This window comes from Balaenoptera musculus, chromosome 18 (genome assembly GCF_009873245.2).
Source record: "Balaenoptera musculus isolate JJ_BM4_2016_0621 chromosome 18, mBalMus1.pri.v3, whole genome shotgun sequence".
NCBI lineage: Eukaryota > Metazoa > Chordata > Mammalia > Artiodactyla > Balaenopteridae > Balaenoptera > Balaenoptera musculus.
This window is the reverse complement of record NC_045802.1, coordinates 18759404-18781578: the sequence shown is the minus strand read 5'-3', so window position 1 is coordinate 18781578 and position 22175 is coordinate 18759404. Positions and strand designations below refer to the sequence as shown.

At 36.5% G+C, this 22175-nt stretch overlaps 1 protein-coding gene across 6 annotated transcripts in view; it reads left to right on the top strand.

The window, feature by feature from the left end:
• The window catches only part of FNDC3A (fibronectin type III domain containing 3A), a 189972-nt gene that overhangs the window by 125045 nt on the left and 42752 nt on the right, over nt 1-22175 (top strand). For all 6 annotated transcript variants that reach the window (XR_005017181.1, XM_036831425.1, XM_036831424.1 and 3 more), the window contains 3 exons: nt 8458-8695; nt 15440-15709; nt 16871-16929. Coding sequence is in view for 5 of the 6 variants with exons in the window: in XM_036831425.1 (XP_036687320.1) it covers nt 8458-8695; nt 15440-15709; nt 16871-16929 (567 nt within the window). In the remaining variant the exon portion in view is untranslated. The remainder of the gene's footprint in view (nt 1-8457; nt 8696-15439; nt 15710-16870; nt 16930-22175) is intronic.

Genomic DNA, 22175 nt, shown 5'->3' with positions numbered 1-22175 from the left:
TTATTTGGCTTGTCCACTCAATGAAGTCTGGATTTCTTGACATAGAAGGCCTTAACACAGTTCTCTTCTAGTTTGTCTTCGTACCCTTCTCTTGATACATCTAATCACATAATCTATTTTTGCAGCCAAACATGACTACTCACATGCTCACTTGATGTTTTTCTTTCTCCATGCTTTTGTTAATGCTGTTATTTGGGGAATGTTATTCATTCCCTCATTTCTGCCTTTTGAAATTCTACCCATCCTTGAGAACCTAGATCGAGTTATTTGTGCCATTCTTTGGTTATATGTTATATACCACCTGGTATTATAATTGTGTGTATATATATTCTTCTTAAATGGGATTTTAAGTTCCTTGAGCATAGGGAGGTACTTTTAATTATTATTTTTGTTCTGTGGTAACTCACATACAGTAGGTGTTTCATAAATATTTGTCAAATAAGTGAATGAACTTTAACAATAATCTTACTGGAAGGATTATGTGAGGCTAATTATTAATTAACAATTAATCAACCTTAGTTTAAGATTATCTCTAGGAAATGTATCATTTTAAGCACACAGTGGTAATCCAAGGACAAAAATCTAGTTTCATCATTATTGAAATAATTTAAGTACCCACTATGTAAGAATGGATTCTAACATTTTGACATCACTGTTGAAGTACATCCCCCATTGCCTGACATACGCAATTTCTGATGTTAGAAAATACTTATAAAGAGCCAAGTTCTAGGCACAACTAAGAGCTTGATAATTGTCCAAAACTTGGCACATAAGCAAACGTAATTATATTAGCAAATATAGAAGCTGGGAGTTGAACCAAATGTTAAGACACAGAGATGGCCGTTGTTAAGTACAAGCTGTATTTGGCTCAGCAGGAACCAAGTAGCACACACACTAAATCCATGAATAGCTATCATCTGTAGTCTCCCTTTAGACTTTCGTACACTGTTCTCCCCTCAGGGCAGCAGGTTTAATCACCTCCATCCCGGCTTTGGCCTTACGTGTATCTCTTATTGAAGGCCAGTGATCCAAGGAGGGTCAAGTAATGTTTTTGCTATATCATCATGTAATTCAATACATACTAATAGGATTCAGCAAATGTATGTATCCTAAAACGTTTGGTCAGGCAAGTAAGGACTGCAAAAATTAAAATCCAGTGTTGGGACTTTTTAGCTCTACCACTGAGGAAGTAATGATGCTACATATCTAGGAGCATATTGAGGCTGAAAAATGAAAGGTTCAAAAGACAGATCTTAATTTAAGATGAAGGTTGAGATTTAACAAAAATACTTATTAGTAGAAACATGGAGAAATCATGATTTACCCAGGATAAATCAACCTTCAAATTTTTGATGTTTGTACCAATGGCATGTCCCCATTAAGTTTAGACGCACTTCAGGTGTGAACTCATCATTAACTCATATATTTTAACTTCATTTTTGAGAATAACAGACAGTCAGGGTATTATACACTGGGTAATTTGGGAATTAATTGGTTCTGTTTTTCTCATTTGTAATTTGCAAAACCCAAACTCGCCATTAAAATTGCCAGTTGTGTTATAGTTCCTTTGCATATCTATTCAAGAGTTCCACAGTATTGTTTATTATATAATATTTGTACCTTAGTGCTCTGATACTTTAGCATTCTACTCAGCAGTAATGGGAATAGTCAGACTTAATTTTTCAGTTACATAACTTTTACTGTTGGATCAGAAAAATGGATCTTTTTTTTAAAAAAATTTTTATTAACCATGACACTGTGTAAGATACCATCCAATATGATAGGGAAACCTAAAGTTAATTAAAATGATATGCATAAAGCAAAATGTACTTCACTGGAAGCTTAAATATAGTTCAAAATGTAGTTCACCGGAAGCTTAAATATAAAGGAATATTAATTTTGCAAACAAGCCAGTGGGAAATATATTTAGTGATAAAGAACAAATATAGTTGTATATTTTAAAAGTTGTATATTTTTCTGATCATTATTACGTAGAAAACTTGGAAAACATGTAAAAGGGTAGGGAAAAAAATTGCATCGAGTGTTATTATAACCCGGAGATACTCTCTGTAAACATTTAGAATATTTCCCTTTAGCCTTTTTTCTGATTACAAAATTACAAACAATTTGGGACATAACCTTCACGAACTCTATTATTATAGTTTAACAAGTAAGAAAGGGAGGTTTACAAGAGATTTGACGTAACTGCATAGAGGCAGAAATATGTGCCAACTGAACTGAGACATCAAATGGAGAAACAAACAAACAGTAAAACTCAAAAAACAAAGCAAATGATGACACGGAAAGCAAAAGGTGACAAGTGTAGAAGGAACTTAATTTCCTGGCAAATAATAATAACTTATAGTCCCTAAGGGCATTGCAGCTCAGAACACTTGGTATTTTAATGATGAAGTTAATGAATTATCAAGAAAATATTATAGATTTACCTGAATGGAACTCCTGAAGTGTAATAGCAAAAGTTCTCTCCTTTTGCCTTTCTTGTAATGAATGGCTCCCCTGTTTTTTATAGAATGTGGGTTGTTATGGTGATGAGAGGGTACCTAACAGGGAGGGAATTGTAGATCTCATAATGTGGGGAAAGGGCCTATATCAGCTTCATGAAAAGTTTCAGATTACTCCTTTGAGCTGGACTTGGTATTTCACTGTGCCTTTTATGTCAGCACGCAGCAATGAGGTCAGTAAGTTTTTCAAAGATTCTACAAACCAGTCTGATCTCAGTCTTCCCTGTCTCTCGTGGAGAGAACAGCCAAAAAAGATGGGCAGCAGTGTAAGAGACTGGAAGGGGACTTAGAGGTTTAGATGAGGACGAAGAGTCACAGTAAGAGCTGGAGAGAAAGGTTGTAGTCGCTTGTAGTGACATTGCTGTGTGTTTGATTAGGTATATAAAATAAATATCTGTTGGATGAATGGCCAGAAATATCTTTATTATTGTTTAATAGCTTAAAGTTGGAGTAGTTCAGGGTTCAGGGTGAGGCAATAGAAGTAGGTTACTAAAAGTAGTGAGGAAGCAAAGACTGTAAGCATTGAAGAAGTCACAAAACCCTAGTAGTTTGGTGTTGTTAAGGGGGGAGCAGGGGAGCATTCGAGTAGAACTAATAGAATTTATTTCTGGTCATATCATTCACTAAACAAAAAAAATTTTGAGCATCTGTCATATGCTAGGTGTATTATACCAGATATTGGGAACAGATCTGTCATGGAATGTATATTCTGGTGCACAGTATAAAATGTCAGACAGTAAACACAACCTCCTTTCTCTGCAGTCCCTCTCAGTTACGTCTGTGTTCAAATAAAGAAAAGAAAACAGGGCTTTGTCTAATTAGAAATTGCGTGGCATATGTGGTTACGTGGTCAGACTATGCTGATAGTTCCATTTAATTTTATCTCATTGCCTTTAATTTTTTTTTAACATAGACTAATTTGGATATTTTACCTTTTTTTTTCCTTTTCACGACTTGATTTTATTTTAATCATCACCGTCAGTGTACCCTGTTGGTATAAAATTCAATGTCCTGGCTATTTCTTGGCAGCTGGAGACGTAGCAGATAGTTTTGAGGTCTCTGGCCTTACTCTGAAGTTACTGGCTGCTCAGGTGGTTACTGGAAGTGGTGGAGTTCTCCACACACTCTTGGTCCTGGTCTGGCTCTTTTTTTTTTTTAATCTCTGCATATTAGCTTTTTTTTTTTTTTAATTGTGGTAAAATACACACTAAAAATTTACCGTCATAACTATTTTAAATGTACAGTTCAGTGGTATTAAGTACATTCACATTGTTGCACTACCACACATCACAAGAACTCTTCACCTTGCAAAGCTGAACTCTGTACCTTACCAACCTTAAAAATAAAACACATAGTTATTATAGCAGCAAAATGCGGTTATTCAGGAATAGCAGAGGAATTGCAGTTCAGGGCATGCAAACTATGGCAAACCACAAGCAAGTCCCCAAAACAAAGAAGAGGACTATTCTTTTATAAAGAAAAGAGGGGAGTTGGGAAGGGGTGGTTTTTTGAGCAAAATCCATTGGAGGAAAGAGAGTTCAGGGTTATGGCTGCTTCTCATTAGGCTAGTTGTGGTGGCTTCTCATTGGCTGGGCTGTTGCTGGGCGAGGAGAAAAATCTTCCTTCCTCCAGCTGGGGTATGTAAAGTAAGCTTCTTCTGGTTGGGGAATGCAAGGTATGCTTCTTGCTAGTGTCTGCTGCAAGGGGCAGCAAGCAGTAGTAAGTGAGAAGCCTTCAGGGCTTCCCAACTCTTTTTTTAAATGAGGTTTCTTTTATTCATTTTCACAACCTGTTAAACAATAACTCCCCAATCTCCCTTCCCTCAGCTTATCTTTATATTTGAAATGTTCTTTTTCAGAAGAAAAGTGGTTTTAATTTCAAAAGTAATTTAGCCATTTCTTTTTTAACCGATGAGATCTCACTTGTGTTTGTGAAATTTTTAAAGGCAGAAGACAGGTGTTTGTGGATTCGACGCCCACAAAATGAATAAGAACATAGAATTGAAACCAGATTACCTGAGTTCAGTTACTAGCTCCTCCACTTACTACCTGTGTGACCTTGCAAGTTATTTGACATCTCTGTGCCTCAGTTTCCCCATCTAAAAAATGGAGATAATAATACTACCTATTTGTAGCATTGTGTTGAGGATTAAATAGTTAATACATGTCCCTTGAGAAACTTACAGTTAAATTATAGAGTAAGACATATGGATTTGGAAAATTAACAAATACTACAGTGTTATGGATACCAAAAAAGTGATAGAGAATAAATGCAATGGAATTGTTAGGAAGGAGAGATCACTGAGATCATGGTGTCTAGGAAAGGGTCACAGAGAACAATCAAAAGAAACTATCTACAGACTCCTAACCCCACATCTCTACAAGTATCTGGAGTTATATGCTCTACGTTCTCATCTCATCAGTCCATACTTCTTTTTCATCTAGAACAAAGACAAACTTTTCTGCTCCTGTCTAGATCCTCTGCCCCAGCTGGAGCCCTGAATCTCATCTCCTTTTGCCTGCTCAAGGACATTACTCTAGCATTCTCTCTCCTACATCATCAATTTCTTACTCTCTGATGGATTGTGCTGATTAGTATATCAGTATGTTGTAATTGCTCTCACTAAAAACAACAAATTTTTTAAGCTGCTTGACTCTACTACTGTCAGTCACCACCCTAATTCCCATATTCCCCTCTGCAGGAAAACTTTCCAGAATTGTGCTGTTACCTCTCTAATTCTCCTCCCCACTTTCTCTCTTAAATCCACTCCAATCAGGCTTTGCCCCTATGATTACACTAAAACTGCTCTCATCGAGGTCACTATGACTTCCATATTGCTATATCCAATGGTCAGTCCTTAGTCTTCATCTTATTAAACCTGTCAGCAGCATTTGACAGAATTGATCCTTCCTCCCTGACACACTTAACCAAACTTCCAGACTCCACATTCTTAAGTTTTCTTCCTGCCTTACCTGGTTGTCCTTTCCCAATCTTTCTGCAGCTGCAGACTACTATTAACCAACTGCCCACTCAGCATTTACACTTAGGTGTCTTACAGACTTACCAAACTTACATGCGCAAAACCTAAAACTCCAAATCTTCCCTGGCCCCCACCCCACAAATGACTTGTTCTAACTGCAGCCTTCCCTTTCACTGTTGGTGAAATACCATCGTTCCAAAACTTCTTTTTCACACTTCTCCGCTGGAATTATCAGCTAATCTTGTTGTTCTGCCTTTAAAGATACGCAGACTGTGGACCACTTCTTACCACCTCCACTGCTACCACCGTGGTCCAAGCCTCCACCATCTCTTGCCTAGATTTCTGCAGTAGCTTCCTGAATGATTTCCCCTTTTTTGCCCTTGCCCTACAATCTATTCTCAGTTCAGCAGCCAGAGTAATCCTGTAAGAGTACGTCAGGAGCTTCTCACCCTCGGCACTGCAGACATTTAGGCGTGGTGTTTTTTTGCTGTGGGGCTGCCCTGTGTGTTGCAGGGCATCGAGGCAGCATCCCTGACCTCAGCTCGCTGGATGTGAAGTAGTGCTGCCAGCTCCAGGTGTGACGACCAAAAGTGACTCCACGTGTTGCCACAGAATCACCCCTGGATGAGAATCGCTTGTTTGTATTCCTCTTCTGCCCAAAACTCTGCGACGCTTCCCTGTTTCACTGAGTAAATACAAGTCCTTAATAAGCCTATACAGCCCTACCTGACTCGGCCACCTCCCCTACCTTTCTTTTTTTGGCCACGCGCGGCATGTGGGATCTTAGTTCCCCCAGCAGGGATGGAACCCACGCCCCCTGCATTGGAAGCGGAGAGTCTTAACCACTGGGCCGCCAGGGAAGTCCCTCCCCTACCATTTTGTATCTCTTTGATCTCATCTGTTTCTGTCCTTCCTCCTCCTTTATGCTTATCCAGTCACACTGGCTTCCTTCTAGCCACTTCTACCTTAGAGGCTCTGTTCTAACTGTTCCCTCTACCCATAACACTCTTTCAGATTTTTGTGTGGCTAATTCCTTCAGTTCCTTCAAGTCTGTGCTCAAATTTCATTTTGCCAATAAGGCGTATCCTGATCACCCTTTTATACTACAACCTGGTCCCCTCCCACAATCCTTCTAATCCCCCTTACCTGTTTGTTTTTTTATCGTAGTATTTATCACCATGCAGTATGCTCAGTAATTTACTTTTGATGTCATGTTTGTCTGCTCCTGTTAGTGTGTGTGCCCGCATAAACACATCACTTTGTATTTTCTCTCCTAAATTACCAATGTCTTTTTGTTCAAAAACAAGTCTTGTTTTTTTTAATGAATGGCGGAGGGTATTGCTAGATTTGGAAGGAGAGATGGGATTTGCATTGTTATGGATTAAGGGGAAGCAAAGTGAAGAGGGTAGATGGCATAAACCAAAGTACAAGATAAAGAAATATGTAGGTTAGGTATGAAGATAGTTTTTTTTAGTATACCAGCCTGGCTGGAATTAAGGGTTCAGGATTTGGTGTGGAAGAAGATACAGCAATAATGATAGGTTGGAACCAGATGGGATGGTAGGTTGAGGAGTATGTACAGTACAATCCTATCAGAAATGGCGGGGTCATTTAAGATTTGTGAGTCAGACAGTTGAGAAAGATGAAAGTAGTATGTTAATGACAGACACTGTAGTTTGGCTCACTCAGAATCCATTTCAAACTTCTTCTAATGTCTGTTCCTATAGGTTAGAGGCTGAAAAAACTAAACAGTTTCCAGATTATCTTCAGCTAGGCTTCCAGATATGATTTAGTTTCCACCAGTCAGTCATATACATTTGTCTGAGGCTTGAATCCAGAACTGAGTTAAATAGGGAGAGAGGTGGGATATGAGGCATCCATTGTGCTAGAAGCCAGGCATTGTAGTTCTAGAGCTAGTGTATAAAAACAGTGATTCATTTGCTCTTCTGGTCCCATGTTACAGACAAGTCATCTCACACTCCCAACAGGTAAGGTTAGTTTAATAGGCTACTTAGCAGCAACTATATTCTTTCTAAAGCAGTAATTTATTTGTAATCTAGGCTTACCTTTACCCAAATAAGTGTGTTTTCTAATATTCCTCCCAAGCACATATGTTTATAAACAAAATTTGCAATTCGTTTAAGCATAGTAAAATGTGTCCTTCCTGAAAATACCAGGATTTGCCTTTAAGTTAGCACTTTACATTTTAATCGTTTTCTGTTATTAGCCATTTGTTGTACTTCAGTAGTACTCATTTAAGTCTAAAAGATTAAGGACCCTGTTTTAGTAGAAGGACTTCTAATTTTGAGGTTAAATCTTGTATCTTTTTAGGCCTTGCTGTATGTCCTTGTTGTTCCAGTGAGGTTCAAAAGGAATAAATCTGGCATTTTAAAAAATCCTTTGCCACGGTGTGACCCCTATTTAAAAACGTGTAATTTCTATGACTCAGAGCCACAGATATTTTTCTTAACTGGGAGTTAATATATTAGGTGTTTGCCTCCCTTGAAATGATCGTCAATTATTAAAATTGTTCTGGTCATGGTCCTAAGAGTTTTACACCTAAATTCAATACATGGTTGATCTTAGGAGTCTGGATCCAGCTTTTTCCCATATTATGTTCAAACCAAAAGTTCCCTTGAGACTCCCTTCATTTTTACTGTATCACTAAATGCATGTATCACGTAAGATAAATACCAGATGTCATAACTCATTGTTTATATTATTATTTAGCTTGTCTTTTCAGTGTTTTAAGATTTATATTGCATTGTATAACAAAAACTACTTCATGTTGTTCAGTGCTAATTCATATGTATGTAATGTACTTAATAAAAATGTTGGTTCTGTAAAATTTCTTAATTAACTCCTAATGGTGTAAAAATTCTTACTCTAACATATTTGAAAAAGATTGCTTAACATCCTATGGAAGAAACTTTTAATCTGTTGTTCATTTTGTAGGTTATTGAAGACAATGGAGTTCGAAGAGTTGTTGTGGTTCCTCAGGCACCAGAGTTTCATCCTGGTGGTCACACAGTCATCCATCGTTCCCCACATCCTCCTCTGCCTGGTTTCATTCCTGTACCAACCATGATGCCCCCTCCACCACGCCACATGTACTCACCAGTAACTGGAGCTGGAGACATGGCAACACAGTATATGACACAGTATCAGTCTTCACAAGTATATGGAGATGTAGGTAAGTATCTAAAAATATTCCTGTTTTATGGAGTTGGCTATTTTTTGCTTGGATATAATAGGTGCTATTACTATATAAAAGAAACAAAAAATGGTAACAATATCACAGTCACTTTCTGTTATTCAAACACTATGTTAAGGGAACTCTATTCAATACTCTATAATGACCTATATGGGAAAAGAATCTAAAAAAGAGTGGATGCAAAAATAAACTCAAAATGGATTAAAGACCTAAGTGTAAGGCCAGACACTATCAAACTCTTAGAGGAAAACATAGGCAGAACACTCTATGACATAAATCACAGCAAGATTCTTTTTGACCCAGCTCCTAGAGAAATGGAAATAAAAACACAAACAAATGGGACCTAATGAAACTTAAAAGCTTTTGCACAGCAAAGGAAACCATAAACAAGACCAAAAGACAACCATCAGAAGGGGAGAAAATATTTGCAAATGAAGCAAATGACAAAGGATTAATCTCCAAGATTTACAAGCAGCTCATGCAGCTCAATAACAAAAAAACGAACAACCCAATCCAAAAATGGGCAGAAGACCTAAACAGACATTTCTCCAAAGAAGATATACAGATTGCCAACAGACACATGAAAGAATGCTCAACATCATTAATCATTAGAGAAATGCAAATCAGAACTACAATGAGATATCATCTCACACCGGTCAGAATGGCCATCATCAAAAAATCTAGAAACAATAAATGCTGAAGAGGGTGTGGAGGAAAGGGAACACTCTTGCACTGTTGGTGGGAATGTAAATTGATACAGCCACTATGGAGAACAGTACGGAGGTTCCTTAAAAAACTACAAATAGAACTACCATCCAACCCAGCAATCCCACTACTGGGCATATACCCTGAGAAAACCATAGTTCAAAAAGAGTCATGTACCAAAATGTTCATTGCAGCTCTGTTTACAATAGCCAGGACATGGAAGCAACCTAAGTGTCCATCATCGGATGAATGGATAAAGAAGATGTGGCACATATATACAATGGAATATTACTCAGCCATAAAAAGAAATGAAATGGAGGTATTTGTAATGAGGTGGATGGAGTTAGAGTCTGTCATACAGAGTGAAGTAAGTCAGAAAGAGAAAAACAAATACAGTATGCTAACACATATATATGGAATCTAAGGGAAAAAAAAAAGGCCATGAAGAACCTAGTGGCAAGACGGGAATAAAGACACAGACCTACTAGAGAATGGACTTGAGGATATGGGGAGGGGGAGGGGTGAGATGTGACAGGGTGAGAGAGTGTCATGGACATATATACACTACCAAATGTAAAATAGATAGCTAGTGGGAAGCAGCCACATAGCACAGGGAGATCAGCTCGGTGCTTTGTGACCACCTAGAGGGGTGGGATAGGGAGGGTGGGAGGGAGGGAGATGCAAGAGGGAAGAGATATGGGAACATATGTATATGTATAACTGATTCACTTTGTTATAGAGCAGAAACTAACACACCATTGTAAAGCAATTATACTTCAATAAAGATGTTTAAAAAAAATGAATTATTATAGATCCAAATATATTACCAAATAAAACAAATAGACAAAAAAAAAAAAAAGAGTGGCTGTATGTGTATGTATAACTGATTCACTTTGCTGTACACCTGAAACTAACACAACATTGTAAATCAGCTCTACTCCAATAAAAATTAATTTAAAAACAAAACAAAAAAACACTATGTTAAATGTTTCATCCTCATGATCACCTTTCAAGGCAGATGAGTAAACAGAAAATCAAAGAGGGGAAGTAACTTCTATCATGCAGCAATATTTAGTGGGGACACATTCGAACAAGAGGTCTTCTTTGTCCTGCTGCTCTCTAGGCTCTGAGGAAATTTTTTAGCCAGGAATAATCATGCTACTGTTAAATCCTGAAGCCTCTGATGCCACTAACCAAAGCTGCTAGGTTCTGTAAGATACTGAAAAGAACAGTAAGACATAATATCTGCCCTCAGGGAGTTTAAATTGTTGGGAAGAATAGACAACTACACACACACAAAATAATAATCTTATTCTTTCCTATGGCTTTAAATACCATCTATATACTGACAGTTCTTAAATTTGTATCTTCAGTCAAAACCTCTCCTCTGAGTCCCAGACTTTTATTTCTAACTGCCTTTTTTTTTTTTTGACCATGCCGTGCGGCTTACAAGATCTCAGTTCCCCAACCAGGGATTGAACCCTGGGCCACAGCAGCGAAAGCCTGGAATCCTAACCACTAGGCCACCAGGGAACTCCTGTAAACGCCTTCTTGATAACTCCACTTAAGTGTCTCATACATCTCAGTTATAGCATTTTAAAACATAAATCTCAATGATGGAACCTGCTTTTCTCTGCCATCTTCATCCCGATAGATGGTACCACTGTCCGCTCAGTTTGCTCAAGGGAAAACCAGACGTGGCCACATTTGATTTCTCCTCTTTCAACCCCCACTTCAGCTGGTATCTACTTTCAGAAGTTTCCCAAATGAACCTACTTTTCCTCCACTGCTCCTCAGTTCTAGTCCACCATCAGCTCTTGTCAGGGCAGCTGCAACAACAGCCTTCCAGTTGGTTTTCTGCTGTCATTCTTGCCCCCAACCATCCAGGCTCAGCCAGAGTAATCATTTTAAAATATAAATCAGACCATTCTTCTGTTTAACGGATTTCAGTGACTTTCCATTGCATTTAGAATAAAATCCTAAACCCTTCCCCTGGACCAGGATTTCTCAACCTCAGCTCTCTAGATCTTTGAGGAAGGATAAGTCTTTATTGTGGAGGACAGAACTGTGCATTATAGGATATTTAGAAGAATCCCTGCCCTCCACCCACTAGATGCCAGTAGCACACAACTCCAGCCCTCACCCTGACTCGACTGTGACAACTAAAAATATCTCCAGACATTACCAGATGACTCCTGGGGGCCAGGATTGGCGCTGGTTGCAAACCACTGCCCTGGACAAGATCCTGCCTTGTCCCACGTGTTCCCATGCATGTGCCCCACCTTCAGTTTTTCAGAACCAAGCTCTTTCTTGCCTCAATGCTTCTACAAATGGTGTTCTCTCTACCGGAAGTGCTCTTCCCCCTTTTCCATGCAAGGCTTCTTTTTTTTTTTTTTTTTTTTCTTTAGATTTCAGCTTTCAGAGAGATCTTCCCTAACCTTTCCTTGTCAGTCTCTAGCACTGAAACCTTTTGTTTCTTTCACAGAACTTAACACAATTTGATTTTTTTTGTTGTTTTTCTGGATGTCTTTCTCCCTTATTTAACTGTAAACCACCTAAGAACTGAATCTGTTTTATTCATCACTGTTTTCCTTGCACTTAATCAGTACCTGTCATTTACGCTTAGTAAATCTGTAGAAGAAATAACTCTAAATACAAAATTTTAATTGTGTAGCACAGCCTGTAAGTAGTAGATGTATTATATATATTATGTCATATATTACATTTTTTTCAAACTTATTTCTGTTGCCCAAGTAATGCATATTAATTCCATAGGTCTGGGTGTGGTTTGGTTTTCTGCATTTCTAATAAATTTCCAGGTGAGGCTCATGCAGTGGTCCAATGAACATAATTTTGAGTAGCAAGAGTATGTACTATAAATCGGTCTCTTCCATTTTTTTACTCCTAATTATGACTTCGTTTTTTAAAATGTCTTTGAGAGGGACTTCCCTGGTGGTGAAGTGGTTAAGAATCCGCCTGCCAATGCAGGAGACACGGGTTCGAGCCCTGGTCCGGGAAGATCCCACATGCCATGGACCAACTAAGCCTGTGTGCTACAACTACTGAGCCTGTGCTCTAGAGCCCACGAGCCACAAATACTGAGCCCGCACGCTACAACTGCTGAAGCCTGCACACCTAGAGCCCGTGCTCCACAACAAGAGAAGCCACAGCCATAAGAAGCTTGTGCACCACAACGAAGAGTAGCCCCCTCTCGCCGCAAGTAGAGAAAGTCCGCGCAGCAACGAAGACCCAATGCACCAATCAATCAATCAATCAGTCAGTCAATATTTTAAAAATGTGTCTGAGAAAATTATAAGAAAAAGCTAAATATTACAATTTACTACTGTTTTACATTGTTAAAACCCATTGTTATTCAGAGGAGATATGCATTAGAATGTATGAATATGATTCACAGCGATGAGAAGGAAAGTGAAGCATACAGATCTACGAAGAGCACTAATCTGAAAACCAGCTACCCAGTGATGGAAGATAGGAGTCATATTGTATTTGAGGTTATAAGCCAAGGAACTTACCACTAGATCCTAGTAACTTACAGTAGTTTTATAATTAGTAGCTGCCTCCATTACCCCTTTTCCATGCATATTTTGTTTGGATTCCCAAAGTGGGACCTAATCCAACATTTCACTGTCAACAACTATGGTTATTGAGCCTGAACTTTGCTAGACACTATGCTCATACATGTATTATCTCACTTAAGCCTCAATAAAGTCCTCCAAAATACAAATAAAGAAACTGAAGCTCAGAAATGTTAAGTAATTTCTGCAAGGTCACAACTAGTTCATTGTTGAGGATTTTAACCCTCTCAGATCTGTTTGATAATAAATTTCCTGTTACTACAACATATTTTTTATTTTCCCCTCATGGTTTATTTATCATTCTATTTGCGTAGTAAATGAAATATAAAAACATTTGGATAACTACATTTTTAAAGTATGCACTAATTAATTACAGTCCCTGTGTTTTTTTTCTTTTTTTATTGAGATAATTCACGTAACAAAATTCACCATTTTAAAGTGTACATTTCAGTGATTTTTAGTATATTCACTAGATACTACATTCACTACTGCTATCTAATTTCAGAACATTTCTATCATCCCAAAAAGAAACTCCGTGTCTATTAAGAGTCAGTCCCAATTCCCTCTTTTCCCCCACCTCATAATCTACTTTCTGTCTCTGGATTTGTCTGCTCTAGAGGTTTCATGTAAATGTTCATACAATATATAGCCTTTTGTATCTAGCATTTTTCACTTAGCATATTATTTTCAAGGTACATTTCAAGCTTGTACCATGATAAATACTCCTCTCCTTTTTATGGCTGAAAAATATTCCATTATGTGGATATAATTTTGTTTTTCCATTCATTAGTTGATAGACATTTGGGTTGTTTCCACTTTTTGTCAATTATGAATAATGATGCTGTGACATTTGTGTACAAGTTTTTGTGTAGACATATGGTTTCATTTCCCCTGGGTATATACCTAAGAGTAGAATTACTGGCTTATATGGTAATTGTATGTTTAACTTTTTGAAGAACTGCAAAATCGTTTTCCATAGTGACTGTACTATTTTACATTCCTACCAGCAACGTATGAGAGTTCTAATTTCTTCCTATCCTTGCCAAAATTTGTCTTTAGATTCTAGCCATCCCAGTGAGTGTGAAGTATTATCTCAGTATGGTTTTGATTTGCTTGTCCCTAGTAACTACTGATGCTGAGCATCTTTTCATTTGCTTATTGGCAATTTTTATATCATCTTTGGAAAGATGTCTATTTAAATCCTTCACCTCTTTTTAATTGGGTTATTTGTCTTTTTATTGTTGAGTTGTAAATGTTTTTATGTATTTTGGATACAAGTCTCTTATCAGATATATGATTTGCAGATATTTTCTCCCATGTTGTCTCTTTACTTTTTTGATGGTATCCTTTGATGCAGAAAAGTTTTTAATTTTAATGAAGTCCACCTTATTTTTTCTTTGATTGCTTGTATTTTTGGTGTCATATCTAAGAAACTATTATCAAATCCAAAGTCATGCAGATATGTGCTTGTTTCCTTCTATAACTTTTATACTTTTAGCTCCTACATTTAGGTCTTTGATTCATTTTGAGTTAATTTTTGTGTATAATATGAAGTAAGGCTCTAAACTTACTCTTTTACTTGTATATATCCAAATTCCTGGGTTTTTATTTTAATATTGTGCATATCCTTACAGTATTCAAGAGTATTATACTAATTTTCTTAAATCACTGATAAATTAAAACTTTTTTCACTGAGATTTTTGAGACTTTTCCTTTGAAAAATATTTTCCTCACTACAGATTTTAAATTTACAATGAAAATGAACTCTGAGGACAACTGATTTAACAATATTTATGAGGGTATTGATTTATATTATATTGCTCTATGACTTATTAGAATGAATACATTCTAAGTCTCAGCCCTGAGTTTACAATATCTGAAGATGTAATACTCTGTACCTAGATTCTGTTATTAGTTAACAGTCCCACTCACTTCTTTTTGCTGACTCTTAAAACCTTATTTTTTTAGTGATGATTTGCTTTTTTTGAGTCATAAGGGAATTTAGGTAGGTGGAGATTTTCTGTTTACTAGTTGATATGTTTGAAGTTGAAAGAGATGCTAAAAGTAATGGCTACAAAAGAGTAAAAGAAAAACTCTACACAGCTCAGTTCAGCTCTTATTCCCCACCTGTAATAGTCATAGCATTACCACCAAGCTATTTCTGTGGAGATTAATAGTTGAGAAAAGAGGAAGGAAAGAAGTGTCTATAAGATTACAGTTATAATCAAGTCACAAAGCTTGGTTCTTTCAGTTGGTGGAGACACAGAAATAGCTTTGTTATGCAAGATCATTCTTTGAAATATTTTATAATACATAAGTTTTATATAATATAGATATATTTATTTCCTGTTCTTTTCTCATGCCATAAATGGGTGTGGAGACAGTGACCTTTTTAAATGTCTTATTTTTTATTTCTTCTTAGATGCCCACTCTACACATGGAAGGTCCAACTTTAGAGATGAAAGATCTAGTAAGACATATGAACGTTTGCAGAAAAAATTAAAGGATCGCCAAGGAACACAGAAGGATAAAATGAACAGTCCGCCATCATCACCCCAGAAATGCCCTTCTCCCATAAATGAACATAATGGGCTTATGAAAGGGCAGAATGCTAGTGGTGTAAACACAGGATCAGCAAAGAACAAGTCAGGAAGGGGGAAAGGTGGTGCACAAATTGATACAGAAATAGAAGGTAACTATTTAAAATAAAATATATTCTAATTGTACTTTTTATCATCATTTAACCTACTAAAAGTATATTCTAACGTTTCAGTCATTTCGTCATGCTTCACATAAACTGTCGATGAATAGCCTAACACTTCTTAAATGTGAGGGGAAAGTTTTAGAACCTAAATTGTTACTAGGGTATTTCTTTTTACATTTTGGGAAAGCTCAATTAATAATTTCACCTATATCTAAACTTTACTAACCAAGAGAAATTTCTCTTTGATAGGAAAATTCAAAGTTCATCCAGATTCCTTTCCTTCTTCTTTCTGGACCTAGATAAGGCTATGGTGATTTTTATCAAACCTCTTTAATCCTCCCAGCTTCTTTATACGCAGGTCCCTGACAGCAACTAGTTCTGTCATTCACCAATCTATTTATATACTCTGTAGTTAGGATAGAGTATTGTCCATTTCTTTCTTCAAAAGTTCTTTTCTTTCAAAATCCCCATGTTTCCCTTGGATCCTTCCTTTAACCTATGACTTTCACCATATGAACTCTGAGCATTACTTCCTTTTCTTTAAAATTTCCATTCCCCATCAACAAATTTAATGCTTTAACAGCCTCTTGGCTTGTATATTAACGTTTATCAAAATGTTCTCCCATATTTTTGAGACCTTCTGATCATTCTTTTCAGCACTGATGTTTCAGAAGAGTTAAGCTAAAGTTTCAGGTACATCAGTGGTGGCTATAAGTTATGGTCAAGTCAATTATATTCCTATTTTGGGAACCACAGTTAAGGCATGTCATGAAATAAATACTTAGTTAACTTGTCATTAAGAGGTATGAGATTGGCAAATAAGGACTTTCCAGAGAGAGAGTATTCTTTACTTCTTTTTTTTTAAGTATAAAAATATACTTTCCGTAAAACTTACTGACTAGTTCAGATGTATATAGTGGTATTATAATTAGTAATCATGGTTAAAACAGACATAGAAACTGAGGCAGAAGAACTCTAAAGAGCCACAAGCTGCTGAATATGAACTAAGAGGTAAAAACTAGAAAATAAAACTCTCAAATACCAACCACTTGGTATATGTTTTAGAAGACATATTGGGAAGGGACTGAGATGATTGCATTTAGGTTCATTTTTTTTTAATATTCAAAAAAATTTTTTAATTTTTTTAAGAAAAAGATGAAGAAACTAAAGCTTTTGAAGCACTTCTTTCCAACATTGTCAAACCAGTGGTAAGTATCTTATATATTTTCTTGACATTTATATTTAGTATATTCATATAGGATTTTGGTATATTCAGGCCTTGTTTAAAACTTAACTATATGTAAGGAATGTGAGGTCAGTAGTGGATCAGTACAGATCTGACATAAGTTGAGATAGTTTAGTTTAATCAGTAAAGTAGAATACTCAACCAAGAATTTTTAAACAAGGTTTTAATATATGCTCAGTGACATTGGAAATGACTGGACCAAGCAAAGGTCTAATAAGGAGTGTAGGTACAACTGATTATCATTTTTTTAAAAACCCATTTATATTATTTCCAAATTAAATATATCCAATTAACTCCATATACAAAGAGAGTTAAAATCAAACCATAGAAGAAAGTTAATATTCCCCAGTCCTTTTTTTGTGTAGATGTAATAGAAGAAATCAGAAAATCAGAAAAAGGTATGACAGCAAAACTGGCTACATAAAATTTTCTGCGTATTTTTAGAATAGCCTAAATAAAGGCTATCATTCTAATAGAAAAAATATTTCCATCAGATAAGAAAAAAAATTAAATTGCTTGTACAAACTGAATTTTTTTTTAATAAATTTATTTTATTTATTTATTTTTGGCAGCGTTGGGTCTTCGTTGCTGCGCACAGGCTTTCTCTAGGTGCAGCGAGTGGGGGCTACTCTTCGTTGTGGCGCACGGGCTTCTCTTTGCAGTGGCTTCTCTTGTTGCAGAGCACGGGCTCTAGGTGCACGGGCTTCAGTAGTTGTGGCTCGTGGGCTCAGTAGTCATGGCTCACGAGCTCTAGAGTGCAGGCTCAGTAGTTGTGGCGCACGGGCTTAGTTGCTCCGCAGCATGTGGGATCTCCCCAGACCAGGGCTCGAACCCGTGTCCCTTGCGTTGGCAGGCGGATTCTTAACCACTGTGCCACCAGGAAAGTCCCAAACAATTTTTTTAAACCTATTAAGACCCCAAAGGGTTCTTTACTAGTAATTAAAAGAAATATAAAGTAAACTTTTCTGAAACTGTGAGGTCTCATTTCTCAATAAGAAGCTACACAAATGAAAATGTTTGTTGCAGCATTAATCAACAAAAATAAAATAAAGGAGTGCATAGATAAGTTGGGATATTTTCACAGGACAGAATGATAATAGGCATTTTAAAATATGCTTTTGAAGAGTGCAAAAACATGCAAAGAAACTTTAGTAAGGAAAAATGCTGGAGATCAAGCTGTTTGGACACCATGATTACAGCCTTATGAAGAAAAAAACGTTAAAGTTAGGGACTTCCCTGGTGGCACAGTGGTTAAGAATCTGCCTGCCAATGCAGGGGACACAGGTTCGAGCCCTGGTTCGGGAAGATCCCACATGCCACGGAGCAACTAAGCCCGTGCGCCACAACTACTGAGCCTGCACTCTAGAGCCCGTGAGCCACAACTACTGAGCCTGCGTGCCACAACTACTGAAGCCTGTGCGCCTAGAGCCCGTGCTCTGCAACAAGAGAAGCCACTGCAATGAGGAGCCCACCCACCACAATGAAGAGTAGCCCCCGCTCGCCGTAACTAGCAAAAGCCCACACACAGCAACGAAGACCCAACGCACCCAAAAATAAATAAAATAAATAAATTAGTTTAAAAAATAAATAAAATACTGTTTTGAAAAAAATCTACTGACATCTTTAATAATGCTTAAAATTAGACATATCATTACCTTTTTACTCTCAGAATTATTACCCCTTTCTGTGTGGTTACTAGAACCAGTATCTTACTACAAGGTTCCTTAGGCTCAACCTTTGAGTTATCTTCAGAATATTTCTCTCACTTCCTAATCCTCACATGCAGACAAGAATCAGGTATTACCATTTCAGTAGCTTCCTAGCTAGACGTTGTTTAACCCAACAGACAGCTTTTCTTCAAGAATGGTTTTGATCACTACCCAACAAAGACCACAGGTTTCCTCAAAAATTAAAATATACTGTACATAATTCAACCACTTCTATTTTCATGTTTGCCTACTACCATTTAGTCTTTGTCAGTACTCACACGTACTTTTACACGGTCATGTCTATTTTCAGCTACTGTCTAGAAGTGGATTCAGAATGGAAGGATTGTGGGGACTTCCCTGGCAGTCCAGTGGTTAAGACTCCACACTTGCACTGCAGGGAGTGTGGGTTCGATCCCTGGTCGGGGAACTAAAATCCTGCATGCCGTGTGGCACGGCCAAAAGATAAAACAAATTTTTTTAATTTTTTTAAATAAAAAATGGAAGCATTTTGTAGCAAAAAAATAACTGAATTATTCAGGCCCTAGTCACTAGTTGAGTGACCTCAGACAAGTCACTTAACCTTTCTGAATGTGTTTCATCTATGAAATGAAGATAGTTATGTCTGTTTTGCCTGCTTTAGAGCATAATTATAAGGATCAAGTGAGGTGAATATAAAAGGAAATTTTACTTCTAAAGTAGCATACAAATAGAAGACATATTTCAGATGATTTCTGTATCTGTATTTTTAACCCTCATTATTCACCTCTTCCTCTAGAACCACATTTCCTGAAGCATCCTAAAGAATACCCAAGTTTGTATATTTTGCCAACAACTAGAACTTCATTTAGAAAACCAAATTCTTCATCATTTTTCCTAAACTATTTTCTCTTCTCCATTGTTCCTCTAAAATAAAGAAGGAATTGGATTAGATCCCTTTAGTTTTCTAATTCCTTTCAGTATTTCCATCAATGAACACTTACTCATCCAGATTTCTCTGGCTCACAGTATCAGTATTACCTTAGATTTCTTCTTTACCTTTAATTCTCCCCATGCCAAACTGAATTCCAAGCTTTATCCATTTTTTCACTATAAATTTCTAGGATCTACGTTTTCCTGGACACACACACACACACACACACATAACCTCATCTTTACACAGGAATTTCACAGTACCTAATGGCAGTCCACTTCTCTTTCTTCTTTACAACTGGTTACATCCTTCTGAAACCAGCACCAGAAAATAGCATTTTTAGGCATTTTTCAGACTACATTCATTCTCCTTGATCTCCCTCCAGTGTTTGACATTGTTGATCATTTCCTCTTTCACCTATCATCCTTTTAATGGTCCACTATCTATCTCTCTCTCTTTCTCCCTTCATCTGTGGCTCTCATATGAGCATGAAATTACTAGGTAACTTTTAAAAATACACACTCACACATGTTCCAGCAGCTTACCCATTTCTTTTCTACCAAAATTATATCCCATCCCAAATCCTTTAAAATTCTATTCAAAATTCACTTCTCATGAAGTTTTCCATAGCAACCCTAGTATAATCACATCTTTTGTGCCTTAACATTTATATGCAAGTAATAAAATATCTTTTTTAAAGAATGAGTTGGGACCAAGAGTTTTTCTGTAAAAATGGATTGTCTAGAAAAGTTGAAATCAGTAGTGTGTCTAATTTTTTTTTTTTTAAGCTATACTTGGTAAATTCAACATAGTATCCTGGAAAAGTCTATTTAGTTTAGGTAAAATTTTAATTGATAGTACTCTACCAATGTTAATTTCTTAGTTTTGACAGAAATACATCATTATATAAAATGTTAACATTAGAGGAAGCTGGGTAGAAAGTATACAGAACTCTGTATGTGTACTATCTTCCCAACTTTTCTGTAAATCTAGATTTATTCCCCAAAAAAGCTGTCTTAAATATACTGTATTTGATTAATTAAGGTAAACAGATCATTTCACTCATTTTTATAGATGACACCTGGAACCTAAAAGGTTGAGAGCTTAGTATCACCAAGCAAATTAGTGACAAGTCTTCTGTCTCCCTGCTTAGTCTTTTCTCTACTGCCTATGCTTTTGATGATGTAATCAGTACCCACAAAGCCTAATAAGCTTTATAATGTAGATGCCAGTTAATGCTATTAACTGACCTACCTTCAGAATACTGTTCACTTCCCTATTCTCACAGTTTAACACAGTTATGATCATCCCATAAAATCAAGAAACTCTAAAGGGTATAGATACATGTATGTTAACAGTATGTTTGTTTAAAAAAAGAAAGAAAACCTTACACAGTTACAGATTAATAGCGAGATGGACACTGGTTAAAACAAGGAATCACTTTTAAGTCCACTGTAAATGAAACACAGTACTGTACTAAGACTTTTTAAAGACAGCATGACAGTAAATATTACATTTCCTGTGACTCAACAGAAGCAAAATAAATACAGTAACAGTCTTCTAAACTTATTCAAGCTTTGAGAGCTTTGAAAAAGAGAGAAAGTTATGCGTGTGTATAGATTGTTTATTCTGCCTAATTCAAGATAGGGGCTTCATCCTAGTGGTTAGTGGTTTTGTTTCTGTTTGTTTTATTGTCTTTGACTAAGACAGTCATTAAATGTAGATAATTTTAAAGCAAGCTTTTACATTAATGTCTGGGTATTGATATAATCTGATACCTTTCTTACTAATCTTTAGTTTAAATCGAATCCCTAGACTTTTTTTTCCTCTTTATTAGACTTTTTTTTGTAAAAGTAATCCAAAATGTAAAAATGCTATTAAGACCTCCTGTTTTTCTCTCATATCTCTCTTCATCCCACCACACGTACTCACAAAATCCCCAAAGGTAAGGATTAGTACATTTTTATAGTACATTTTCAGATATTTGTATGCGTTTTTTAATTTCTTTAACACAGCTGAAATCATGGCATATATATTGCTTTGCAGCTTCCGTTTTTCCTCTATTACATAGCGCCAGTATATTGAGGATCTCTTTAAATGTCAGCACGTACATGTCTACCTCATTTTTTGAACACCTGCATAGTAATATGTTAAGAAGCTATACCAGTATTTCCAGTTTCTTGCCATTATTAAGAGTGCTGCGACGAGTATTCTTAAGGGTGTATATTTATGTACTTATGTAAGTTTACGGAATATTATCATGAAAATAATTCCTGGAAGTAGAATTCCTGAATCAAAAAATAAACACATTTTAAATTTTTATAACGGTTCCCAAGTAGCTCTTCATAGGGATTGTACCAATCTATACTCCTATCCTCATTTAAGAGACCACCCATTTCTCCAGACCCTCACCACACTAGATATTAATCCAGTATTTCATCCATTAATTAATTTTAATCTTCCCTAATCCAGTGGATGAAAGTAGTATCTTGTTTTAATTTACATTTATTTACTTATGAATGTAGTTAGAAATATTTTACATATTTTTTTATTTTAAATATTATTCAGTTATATTTCTTTGGACAGTCC